Source organism: Miscanthus floridulus, chromosome 2, assembly GCF_019320115.1.
Source record: "Miscanthus floridulus cultivar M001 chromosome 2, ASM1932011v1, whole genome shotgun sequence".
In the NCBI taxonomy this organism is placed as follows: Eukaryota; Viridiplantae; Streptophyta; class Magnoliopsida; order Poales; family Poaceae; genus Miscanthus; species Miscanthus floridulus.
Window position 1 is genome coordinate 117,048,294 of NC_089581.1, and position 13,347 is coordinate 117,061,640.

The 13,347-nt window shown below is 47.6% G+C and overlaps 1 protein-coding gene across 1 annotated transcript; it reads left to right on the plus strand.

Annotated features, from left to right (window-relative positions):
- The first annotated feature begins 461 nt into the window (after positions 1 to 461).
- Positions 462 to 1,136, plus strand: LOC136536924 (uncharacterized). The gene has a single exon (XM_066529057.1). It carries the CDS (start codon positions 462 to 464, stop codon positions 1,134 to 1,136), a length of 675 nt encoding a protein of 224 aa, XP_066385154.1.
- Positions 1,137 to 13,347: the final 12,211 nt, after the last annotated feature.

The window sequence follows — 13,347 nt, forward strand, 5'->3', positions numbered from 1 at the left end:
GGAAGAACAAGAAGCAACGACGCGAGGGCTGACTTGTGGCCGCCACTAACCGCAAGGGTGGTCAAAAGCCCACAGAGGGCACTCTAAACCATTTCGAAATATTACTCGAGGGGCCATGCCTAAACCATGCCTTCCGGGTTAAGCATCTATACAAGGACTGCAGCCTAATAAGGTAGTTCTTGTCCAGAGGCTCCAATAAAGGGGAGCATAGGAAGGACCCTGACCCCGCCATGCACGACATCGAGGGGAAGGACAGTGGCTTTCCAACACCGGATGGGTGCCTCATGATCTTCGGAGGATCAGTGGCCTATGACTCTAAATGCCATCAGAAGGTCACATGCCACGAGGTCTATACGACCGAACCGGCCATGCCTACCTTTCTTCGGTGGTCGGAGTCCACCATAACCTTCGATCGGACCAACCACTCGGAGAGCATCCCGCATCCGGGGATATATCCGCTCATGGTCGACCCGATTATCGGCACAAAGTGGCTCACCAAAATACTGATGGATGGAGGCAGCGGCCTCAACATCATGTATGCCAAGATGCTCGACGAAATGGGCATCGACCGAACACGCATCTGCCCAACCGGAGCACCTTTCCATGGCATCATGCCCGAAAAGCAGGCCATGCCACTTGGGCAGATCGATCTGCCTATTACCTTCGGGGATCCATCCAATTATAGGATGGAAACCCTCACCTTTGAGGTGGTCGAGTTCCCTAGAACCTACCACGCCATCCTAGGATGTCCATGCTATGTGAAGTTCATGGCCATCCCCAACTATACCTACCACAAGCTAAAGATTCTGGGCCTTGGTGGGGTCATCATCGTTGGCACCTCCTTCCAGCGTGCCTATGAGTGCGAGGTCGAGTGTTGCGATCACGCTATAGTAATCGTCGCCTCTGGAGAGCTCGCCGCCATCAAGGAGGTCACTGAAGAAGCGCCCGACCCCAAGAAGTCGACCGGGTCTTTTGAGCCTATGGAGGGCTCCAAAGAGGTCCTCATAGATCCAGGTAGCCCCGATGGCAAGGTGGGCGCATTGGCACCACACTTTCCTCTAAATAGGAAAACACGCTCGTCTACTTCCTCTGCACCAACAAAGATATCTTTGCATGGAAACCCTCAGACATGCTAGGCACCCCAAGGGAAGTCACCGAGCACACCTTGAAGATCCGTTCAGGCTCCAAGCCGGTGAAATAGCACCTGCGTCGCTTTGATGAGGGGAAACATAGGACCATTGGCGAAGAGATCACAAAGCTTTTGGCGTCCAGATTCATCAAGGAAGTGCACCACCTAGAGTAGATGACCAATCCCATTCTTATACAAAAAAAGAGTGGGAAATGGAGGATGTGTGTTGACTATACGGGTGTCAACAAAGCATGCCCAAAGGATCTATTTCCTTTGCCACACATTGACCAGATGGTTGATTCTACCTCTGGGTGTGAAACCCTCTGCTTCCTTGATATGTACTCTGGGTACCATCAAATTGCGATGAAAGAGTTCGACTAGCTCGCGACATCGTTCATCACCCCCTTTGGATTGTTCTGCTACGTCACAATGCCGTTCGGTCTAAAGAACGCTGGGGCTACATACCAACACTGTATGCTTAGGTGCTTCGGGGACCTCATCGGGCGGACCATTGAGGCCTACGTTGACGACATCGTGGCTAAATCCAAATAGGTCAACCGTCTCATTGTAGATCTTGAGTAGACCTTTGCAAAAACTCCGGGCGAACGACATCAAACTCAATCCCGAGAAGTGTGTTTTTAGGATCCCGAGGGGCATGCTACTTGGTTTCATCGTCTCCAAGCGTGGCATCGAAGCCAACCCGGAGAAAATCTCAGTCATCATGAGGATGGGCCCAATTCAAAACATAAAGGAGGTACAGTTGGTTATGGGGTGCCTCACCACGCTCAGTTGCTTCATCTCACGCCTTGGCGAATGAGGTCTCCCCCATTATTGACTTCTGAAGAAGGCGGATCACTTTGAATGGACATCCGAGGCCTAGGAAGCTCTTGACATGGTTAAACAGCTCCTGACAAAGGCCCCAATCCTAGTTCCTCCCACTGAGGGAGACCCCTTCTGCTCTACATCGCGGCCTCCACACAAGCAGTCAGCGCGACCCTAGTAGTGGAGTGGGAAGAAGAGGGGCACACCCTCAAAGTACAATGCCCTATGTACTTCATCAGTGAGGTCCTATCCGACTCGAAGACCCGCTACCCCCAAATCCAGACACTTTTGTACGCTGTCCTCATCACCAGGAGGAAGCTACGCCACTACTTCAAGTCACATCCAGTGATGGTCGTGATGTCCTTCCCCCTCAGTGAGGTCATCCAAAACCAAGATGCCACAGGGAGAACCACAAAATGGGCGCTCAAGCTGATGGGTCAGGGTATTGCGTATGCCTCCTAGACAGCCATCAAGTCCTAGGTGTTGGCTGATTTCGTTGTGGAATGGACCGAGGTCCAAATGCCACCAGCAGTCGTCGATCAAGAGTACTGGACAATGTACTTCGACGGATCGCTTATGAAGAAGGGCACTGGTGTGGGGCTGGTCTTTGTATCACCCCTCAGGATACGTAAGAGGTACATGGTCCATCTCCATTTCCCCTCCTCCAACAACGTAGCTAAGTATGAGGCGCTCATCAACGGCCTACATGTTGCTGTCGAATTGGGCATCCGATGCCTCGACGTTCGAGGGGATTCCCAGCTGGTCATCGACCAAGTCATGAAGGAGTCAAGTTGCCACAATGCCAAGATGGCCATGTACTGCTGAGAATTTTGCCGGTTGGAGGACAAGTTCGATGGACTTGAACTCAATAATATCCCGAGGTGTCACAACAAGGCAGCTAATGTGCTTGTGAAAGCTACATCCGACCAAGAGCCGGTGCCAATGGGCGTCTTTGTCAGCGACCAGCATAAGCCCTCGGTTCGCTATGAGGAGTTAGAGCAGGGCAGTGAAGGTCTGACCAATCCTGGCCTGGGGGCTAAACAACCATCGGCTACATCCAGCTCTAAAGTCAAGGAGCTCGAAGAGGATCCAGCGACAGAGCCCGACCCTCTGGTTGATTGGAGAACACTCTACCTCGACTACCTCCTCCATGACACACTGCCGATAGATAGGATGGAGGCCTAATGGCTCGCACGTCACGCTAAGTCCTTTGTTCTTGTGGAGGGCAAACTCTACAAGCAAGGCCACACCGGGATCCTACAGCGCTACATCCCCTTTGAACAAGGGAAGTGTTTGCTGAGCGATATCCACGATGGGGTCTACGGTCACCATGCCGCTCCCTAAACCCTGGTCAGAAACGTATTCCGACAGGGCTTCTACTGGCCTACCGTAGTAGCCGATGCCGAGCAAATCATACGCACCTACGAAGGGTGCAAGTACTACACTCGGCAGACTCACCTACCGGCCCAAGCACTCCAGATGATCCCCATCACCTGGCCATTCATAGTCTAGGGACTTGATCTAGTTGGACCACTCAAAAAGGTGCCCGAGGGCTACACCCACTTGCTTGTCACCATTGACAAGTTTACAAAATGGATAGAAGCTCTGCCGATCTTCGCGATCAAATCCGAGCAGGCCATGCTATTCCTCCTCGACATCGTCCATCGCTTCGGAGTCCCAAACTCCATCATCATGGACAACAGCATAGTTCACTAGGAAGAAGTTCCTCCAATTTTGCGATGAACATCACATCTGCGTTGACTGGGCCTCTGTAGCACACCCCTAAACGAACGGGCAGTTGGAACACGCGAACGACATGGTCCTACAAGGCCTCAAACCCGGATCTTCAACCGGTTGAACAAATTCGGCGCACACTGGGTTGCCAAACTTCCTTCTGTACTCTGGAGCCTGAGGACAACCCCCAGTCGAGCCACCAGCTACACACCCTTCTTCATGGTCTACGGTTCTAAGGCCATCCTCCCAACTGACCTCGACTATGGAGCGCTAAGAATCAGGGCATATGATGAATAGGGAGTCGAGGCATCCCATGAGGATGCCATGGACCAGCTAGACAAAGCTCGCAATGTCGCCCTCCTTCACTCGGCCAAGTACCAGTAGGCATTGCGATGGTACCACAGCCGACGAGTGCAGTGTCGGGCCTTCAACATCGGGGACTTGGTCCTCCGCATCGTCTAGAGCAACAAGGACCCCCACAAGCTCTCCCCACCGTGGGAGGGACCGTACATCATCGCGAAGGTACTCTGGCTAGGCGCCTACAAACTAAAAACCATTGACGACGAGGTCTTCACCAATGCCTGGAACATCGAGCAGCTACGCCGCTTTTACTCCTAATAAATGCACACTTTTTACTTATCAGTTTCATTATCAAAACTCCCCGATCCTTCATGACATCTGATCCTAGCAAACATCAGGGGGTTGGGCATCACTCGGGGGCTGATATAAGTACATTTATCCTACAAAAATTCTCTATGGCTGCCCTCTGTATGTTAAGTCATAGGAGCTAGGTTTTCAGGAACAAGCTGTGAGTAAAACTGGGCGAACTACGAGAAACCTACACCCAAGCGGCTACGGCGCCTTTGCTCACTAGCGTGATCAGAGCTAACTCACCCACACTCCCAGCCTTTATGACATCAACTATGGGAAGGGTTGGAATACACTGAAACCTCTTTTACAAAAAGAGGGAGAAGAGCTAAAAAAATTGTTTGCTATAACAAAGAGCTTGTCCATCTTTGCACAAATTCGACGTTTGGCTTATTCACCTAACTAAATTCTTGCACGGAATGTCCTCATCCCCTATTTCCATAGGGAAATCTTGTCTCAACAGGTAATGCGAGCCGATCATATGGCTTGACCGCTAACAAGAAACGGATAAGGAGCAAGCAGGGTCACGCTCATATTAGGGGGAGGCTTGCTGAACCCGCCACACTTACCATCGAGGTAAAACCGGTGCCCAAGTCGATCGGACGGCTCAAGACCGCTACCGAAAGATAAGCATTCTCACTTGCTTACTTTACATATTAATTTAATTACCAAGCTTCTGACCCCAGTGACAACAGAGGGTCGGGAATTGCTCGAGGGCTGGCGAGGGTGTCTATTCATTAGACATTCTCTTTGCCTAGCCCCTCCTTATGTTTAAAAAACTAGAGGCACGGTGTGCAGGCTCAAACTTTGAGTAGGCCTGGTCGGACCGCTAGGACCCTACGCCCTAGCGGCTATGGTGTTTTGGTCCTCCAGTGTGATCAGAGTCCTTGTCTCCACACTCCAAACCTTAACCTCCACCTTCTCGGGAAGGACTTGGAGGGGCCTACCTATAGAATCTCCATCAAGGAGAGGCTATCAGGTCGCCCAAATTGATTGAACGGCTTGGGCCGCTGCCAAATGACAAATACGGAGGAATGGGAGTCTCATGCAGTGTATTCTAGACATCGGACCCGAACCTCACGCGAACATATCTAGTAAAGAGCTCCCAGAACCCGCCACTCGTGCCATCTAGGTAACATTATCGACCCCCATTTTTTCTTAAACTATGATCATTTATACATTCGTCTATTCAATCATCTCTTACATCCGAGCATTGCACATGCGATTGCCACATCACAATGCTTCGTGTCGCGTCACGAAGTAGTAGTTGTCTTGTTTACACCAAAATTTGGAAGGAGAGTCACAGAGACCCAGAAGCTCCCAGGATCGTATCATCAAGGGATCAGTTGGGGGCGGATTAGAAACAGCTGATTCAGACGCGAAATCTAGGAATCGACTTTCTTCAGACAGCGCTAGCAGATAACGACAAGGCTATGATCAACGCTAGGATGAAAACATGTTGGACTCCACAAAAAGGGAAAGATTAGAGTCCAAGTTATCTTAAATTAGGAATATTTTCATTTTTTATGCCAAAGTCTATAACAAATCGTGCTCAAATAGGATTCGTGTTTAGGCTCCGGGTATAAATACCAAACCCCGGCTATTGTAAGAAACAACCAATCAATCAAATACAAGTCAATTACTTTTTTCAGCTCCAGCCACCCCTTAGGAGTAGGAGTAGAGTAGATCTCGGCGAGTTCTTTAGCAAGTACGGCTGCATCGATCTGGTCAACCTCAACTGCTTGTTGTAAGTACCATCATGGTTTATACCTCTATTTGTGTGGCTACATCGATCCGGTCGACCCCCACTGCGGCTCTGGTATAAGCTAGTTATCGACTCTTGCCTAATTCATGTATGGCCTGTGTGATTCTTCCTCACACCCGACTGCTTGAATTAGATCAAGGTCAAGTTATCGGCTCTACCTTTGAATGGTAGTCTTTGGTAGATTCATTAAGTTACCAATTTGCTTATTGCTTTCATTGTTTATCTAATTACAACAATATCACTCTGCCCGATTGAGATTGATCTGGATAGGCCTTATATCTTATTTAACCCATTGTTTGCTAATCTTAAACTGATCTAATCTACATCTTAAACGACGAGTTATGTTTTTATTGACTGTTTTATATCAATCTTAATCGTGCATAGCGTGCAGTTATGGCATGTTCGATCTTGATTAGATCTATTGGTTAGCGAGAACTGTTCCATGGCCCGTCATCATGGCCTGTGGGATTCTGCCTCTCACCCCACTATTGGCACCGTGGAGTGGGGATCGTTAGTTGGTAGATCCATTCCTGAGAAGGCATGACCTTAACTATGCGCTATGCCTGAATCAACTATTTAGCCGATATCGAATGCTTTCATGAACAGTTCACATCACAAGATCGTTGAAGTAGAGATAAGTTGAAAGATGTGTTAGCCCCATGATCTTGTTACTGTATTATGGCCTGCATGATTCTGCCTCATGCCCCACTGATATTAGTAATGAGTTAGGGTCGTTGAGTCTATTGTTGTTTCTATGGCCTACATGATTCTGCCTCATGCCCCACTAGTCATGGCGATAGATGAGATCTAACATGTTCATTAGATTTATCTTTATTTGATGGTTGAGCGGTGTTGAATTGTTTCTTTACATAAACAGGAGTTTGGTTACTTGTAATCATTGGCTCAGTATAAACCAATCATCATCGATATCTTATTGCGATTGATTAATGTTTGCTTAAATAATATTTATTGTGAATGATAACCAATTCTTCTTCACACGACCCCATGAGCTCTAACTGACTTATTCTCATGAATATACTGGGATCGGCTATTTAGCCAATTTCCTTCCATATCGGCTCTCATAGCCGTACTTTCGGAACTGTCTGGCAACACCAGCAAGTTTCGCCCTTAATTACTGATGAACTTTCTCTCCATGTCAATTGTAGGGTCAAATTGACTAGCATGCCTTGAGAGGATTGCGTAGGATCGACCACCCCTGCGCTGAAGCTAGGCGGATCTGCTCCATCGAGCAGACCCTTCTGGCTTGCTGCGTGTGTCCTCGGCACAGGACAAAATTCTATGTCGACACACGTTTCTGGCACGCTCGATGGGACACCACAATCTTCATGGCGGTTCACAACAACGACAACATCCTTATGGTACATTATGAAGACATACCTGATGAAGATAGGGATATCATCAACAAAGCTATGGAAGAATTTCAGAAGAAGTGTTTGCTGTCCTACACCAAAACGCGTGATAGCACAATTATTCAAAAATTTCCACTACCAAGAGTTCTACTACACGGATAGACAGATACAGTCAAAGCTGAAGAAAGGTGTTTCTTTACGAAAGCCATAGACAAATCTATTTGTGATGCCCTATCAAGCCACAATGAAGCTTTCATTGACGCATTTCACAACGCCATGAAAGAGGCGATTCATGGAATTCCAGTTAGTCAGGTTGGATCGACTTCTTACAACATTCCAGATCCGTTGACCCAAGGGACTAATCAAGTCGGCACCAGCCATCAAGAAGCAGCACCAGCTGGTAATGGTGAAGTCCAGGCACTTCAAGGTTCATCTGAACAAACTCCAGGTGCTACTATGAATCAGATATAGTACAATCCTGGACCGTCAATACAGCATGTGCAACAGCCAGTGGGGAAAAGTCAGAACCAGATGATCAATTTTGGCACATCAGGCCACATACTATCGTTGGCTCAGAAGATAGCACCATCCGTTCAGAAGATCCGTAGAGATATAGATACTTATGTCTATAATCAGAGACTCCAGTAAAGGACCCAATAGATTGAGATTCCACAAGGCTATCATTATCGAACGGATTATAACACCCTCCACATGATGCCAAATCCAGGATATCAAGGCACACGGTATTTCAATCCACAGATGGGTCAGCAAGTACCGAGAAATCCAAATCCGCAAGCTAACGAGTTGCTGCTGAAGGTGACCGAGATGATGAAGAATCAGTTCGGCCTAAAGCCAAAAGGGCTGACCTTTTCATACAAATGCCCATATCCAGAGTGGTATGATTTGGTCGCTCTTCCTACAAATTACAGGCTCCCGGAATTCGCCAAGTTCACTAGTCAAGACGGTACAAGCACAATAGAACATGTCAGTCGATATCTTACACAATTGGGCGAAGCATCAGTTGAGGATGCCCATCGAGTTCGTTTCTTCTCCTTGTCCCTATCAGGGCTGGCCTTCACTTGGTTCTAATCACTACCAGTCAACTCCATTGCCAATTGGGCTAACCTGGAGAAGAAGTTTCATACATATTTCTACACTGGGACTAGAGAGAAGAAAATAACCGATTTGACAACCATGAGACAGAGGACTAATGAATCAGGCACTGAGTTTCTTCAGAGATTCCGAGAGACTAAGAATCTATGTTTCTCGTTGAGCTTAGCCGATGATCAGTTAGCTGCTTTAGCCGTCCAAGGAATGCTACCGATATGGAAAGAGAAATTGCTAGGACAGAAATTTGACAACTTGGGTCAATTGGCTCAATGGGTGGCAGCACTTAATAGCCAATTCCAGAGCATACGCAGAGACACCCGATTCCAGAAGAGTACCTCAGTGGCCGAAGCTTACGATCCATAATTAGTCAATGACGGCTATGAAGATGAAGAAGAAGAGGTTGCTGCAGCTAAATGGAATTGGTGCAAGAAGACAGTGATGGTGCCAAATCCTTGGGGGAGAGGAGTTGAGGAGAGTTGTGACTTTGATGTTACCAAATCAGACAAGCTCATCAATTTCCTGCTTGAGAAGGGGCAGATCAAGTTGCCCGATGGTCATGTCATGTTGCCCCCTGATTAGTTGAAGAACAAGAAGTTCTGCAAATTCCATAATGCTACTTCTCATTCCACTAATGAATGCAGAATCTTCAGGCAGCATATATAGAGAGCTATTCAGCAAGGGAGGCTCAAATTTGATACACCTCAGAAGACGAAAGTCGATGATAATCCTTTCCCAGGAGATCAGAACATGGTTGATGCTGGGCTATTCAAAGAAAAAACTAGGGTTCTAACATCGGCCAAATCAAAAGAAGCTAGAACAGTTGATCCCAAGATGCAAATATCGGCTGATGAGTACAGAGAGATTAGAAGACGCCGTGCCAAACAAAAGAGCCTATACGAGCAGGGAAAAACATCAAAAGTAGAGATATCAAAGCCGCGGGTCACATCTCAGATTCTATTGAATAAATGACAGCGGCAGAAGGAAAAGGATTATCAGCATTGGTTAAAAGATCAAACATACCAGCATCAATTAGAAGAAGAGAAGTATGAAAGGGAACAAACTGAATTACATTGGAATTGTCCCTTCTTTAGACATTGCTGGAATGAAGGTTTGAAGTTGCCTACTAGACACGACTGTCTAGAATGTAGCAATCAATATCGGGAGTATAGGCAATCTCGAACCAACCACCGGTCTATCCATGCTCAAGATGCATATCATTATAACAACATGGATCGGCGCTTAAAAAACAAAAGTGGTCATGATCGGTTGGGGAAAAGAGTCATTGGACAGAACTGGGCTGATCATGAAGAGGAATGCACTGAAAGAATATACACATGGCAAGAAGGCCAGTGGTGCCCAGGAGATTTGATGAGAAGCCAAAAGAGAAGGGTGCAGCGCCTAAGGAATAAAGAGTTGGAACAGGCTCAAGTATCTGGTAAAACTCAAGGATGGCGTACCAAGCAGATAGCTAATAAGAGGCAACCATCGGCTAATATCCAAATGGCTTTTCTGTTGCCATCAGAGTTCAGAGCTCCGGCAAATCAAGAAGTTTATTCGGATTTCAATGAATCGGAGTATGAAGAGATGGTTGCCAAGTTGACAGTCGTGCAGCAAGCGATATTTGATAGACCAGTCAAACATCGGCACTTGAAGGCATTGTATATGAAAGGTTTTGTTGATGGGAAGCCAATGAACAAGATGTTGGTGGACAGAGGTGCATCTGTCAATCTCATGCCTTATACTACTTTTCGTAAGCTTGGCAAAGGACTAGAAGATCTATTAGAAACTGACATGATGCTCAGAGACTTCGGAGGTAACACGTCTAAGACCCGGGGGGCAATAAACATCGAACTGACAATCGGGAGTAAAACTTTGCTCACCACATTCTTCATTATCGATGGGAAAGGATCATACAGTTTACTCCTCGGACATGATTGGATTCATGCGAATTGCTGCATACCGTCGACCATGCATCAGTGTTTGATTCAATGGCTTGGAGATGATGTTGAACTGGTTCATGCTGATGAGTCCGTAAGCATCGCGATAGTTGATCCAGTCTTTTGGGAACTAGGAGATTTCGAGTGTTTTTCTAGCAAGACATGGGAAGGAGGCTTCATTAAAATCAGCAATGAAAGCCAACAGCCGATGCAAGCGATTGGCTCTGAGAGTTTGTTTTAGTGGAAAAGTCACAACTTCACGTCGGCTGTTGGATCAAAGGAAAATGAGTATTAAGTCTTGGAGATGGGTTTAGGCCGACGTATGTGAAGGCTGAGTTAAAGTGTAAGTGCGATTCAGAGTTAATGGATTTCTTAAGAGAAGTTCTGTTTTGCTTAATAGGACGCTTGACCTGGGTTGATTACTCGTCTAACCTTTCATATTGAAAATTCTACTAGATGTTATCCTGGCGTCTGAGCAATATTCGATAGCCGATTCATTCTCGGCTCTAATAGCCGGTACCGTAAGGGTATCGCCTCTAGTTCAAAAATGAAAATCTTCAAAGGCAATAAAAGCCGATACGATATGTATCGCCTATAGAGCAAAAAAACAAAAGATAGAAACAGTCATACACAAGAGCATTATACCAAGGTGCATCCATGGAAAGAACAGGAGTCTTTGTTCATCAGGGTTACCCTAAGTACAGACTATTCAAAGACCTTGTTCACCACATCCCGCGCGGATGTGATGTCCACTATGGCCTCCACTGCCATGATGAATTCTTCGAGCAGGTCTTCGTGCTCCTCAGGGCCATCACCAATCGGGAAACCAACCTCCATAGTATGAAGATCGTGCTCGGTCTGGACTTGCGCTGCAGTTAGAGCCACTGATGCGCCGTGGCGAACGCCATGAAGGGCAATCTCCTAGACATGGTCCAGGATATCTTGGAGACGAATGTCGGTGGAGGAACCCCGAGCATTAACGGCGTCCATGGCTACATGCGCCGCCAGTTGGAGAGATTCCAACTGTGCTGTCAGGGCTGACAATCACAAAACAAGGAAAACATCAAAATAAGAGTAATAAAATTAGAGTAAGAGGCCTTCATGGAATTCATCTTACCCGCCACCATGGCGTCTGATTCGGCCAGTCGCGCTCGGACAGCGCTGGCCTCCTCCTCGGCTGCATGAAGGGCGGCCTGGGAAACCCTGAGGTGAATCTCCAGTTGGCCGTTCTCCCAAGTTGCTTCAGAGTAACTGTTTTGAGCCATCCTCCACTCATGAAGATAGCGCCGGGCGTCGTCGCCATTGTAGGAATCGGAAGAATCCAACGACGAGGCCGGCACAGAAGATGGGCCTGCTGGCCCTGAGAAGAGGACAGAAACTATCATTCACAACAAACCTATAGGCGAGTCAGACCTATTCATCATCATGAACAAGAAATGTTGATCACACCCCATGCGTCGGAGACGCTAGCTCATTGGCATACTCTCCTCTAAAATTTCCTCCGTCGCGCGCTTACCTCGGTTATCTTCACCGGCCATGGAAGAACGATGGGATCTATGAAAGGGAGAAAGAGAACTGCTACAGGGTTTTGACAGGCGGAGAAGAGCGGAGAAACAATTGCGAGTAAGGATGTATTCGACATCGAAACCACCAACCAGTATTTGAAGACTTGAAGCGAAGGGATAGGCACCTCGGGACGTGTAAAAGGCAACAACAATTAATGGAAGTCAAAGCACCACTTCACTAATGCCAATGGAAATACAGCACTGAGCAACTAAAAGGCAGGAAATCGAAGGGTTCTCTTAATAAAAGCCACGTTTTTAGACTTGGTGAAACCAAGGGCCTGGATCGGCTATTTCAAATCGGCTCTTTAGCCGAAAAGGCAAGCATAAACAAAAGTGATGCGTATAGTGCCAAGACAAGAGAATTATATGCTAAATATCGCCTATTACAAACTACGGGCCGAGGAAAACCTTGCCTACTATGTCATCGGCCAAGGTATCAAAAGCTACAGAATTGGCGGCACTCATGAAATCCTCGACCAATCGCTCCTGCTCCCCAGGGTATGCTGCATCTAGAAAACCATGGGGAAGAAGCTGAAGATTTTGGCCCGAACAGGCTTAGGCGGCAGCCAATGCCGTGGCAGTGCCATGATGATCGCCATGGAGAGCAACCTCCCTGACACGATTCAGGATGTCATGCAAATGAACAACCGGAACGGCACCCCTGGCATTGACAAATCCCACCGCATGATCCGCAGCTGATCGAAGGCTCTCCAGTTGAGCAGATAGATCTAAAAGATTCAAAGGGGAGGTGATCAGAGTCTCAGAGACAAAATTGAAAAGAAGCAGAGGTTACGACAGGTATCTCACCTGCAATTCTGGCCTCGGCCTTAGCCAACCTATCCTCCACCAAATCGACTGCATGAGGTGACCAGCATCGGACCATGGCCAAGGCCAATTCTACGAGGGATAGACACTCAGCAAGACTCTAGCCATGTCGATCAATGGAGGCAAGTAGATCGTCATTATCAATCTGCCTCATCTAATGGCAAGAGGGCTGGCGGCAAGCCGTCGATGAGGAAGGCCCTGAAGGCCGGACAGAGTCGGCCTTGTTCCCCAAGGCAGCGGAGGCATCACGGGATACACCTTCTTGACGATGAAGGCACTGACGCGATGACGCAGATCCGATGAAGGCCTTCTCGGGGGACCTCTTGCTGTTCTCCATGATCTCTGACCTACGAAAAAGCAGGAACTATGCTAGGGGTGCAGAAGTTTTGGGGCAAAGTGAGTTATCATTAGATCAACTGCCGAGGCCCGTTTATATTGCCCA

Coding starts and splice junctions, on each gene's coding strand:
- LOC136536924 (XM_066529057.1), top strand. CDS start 462: ATGGTCGACCCGATTATCGGCACAAAGTGGCTCACCAAAATACTGATG.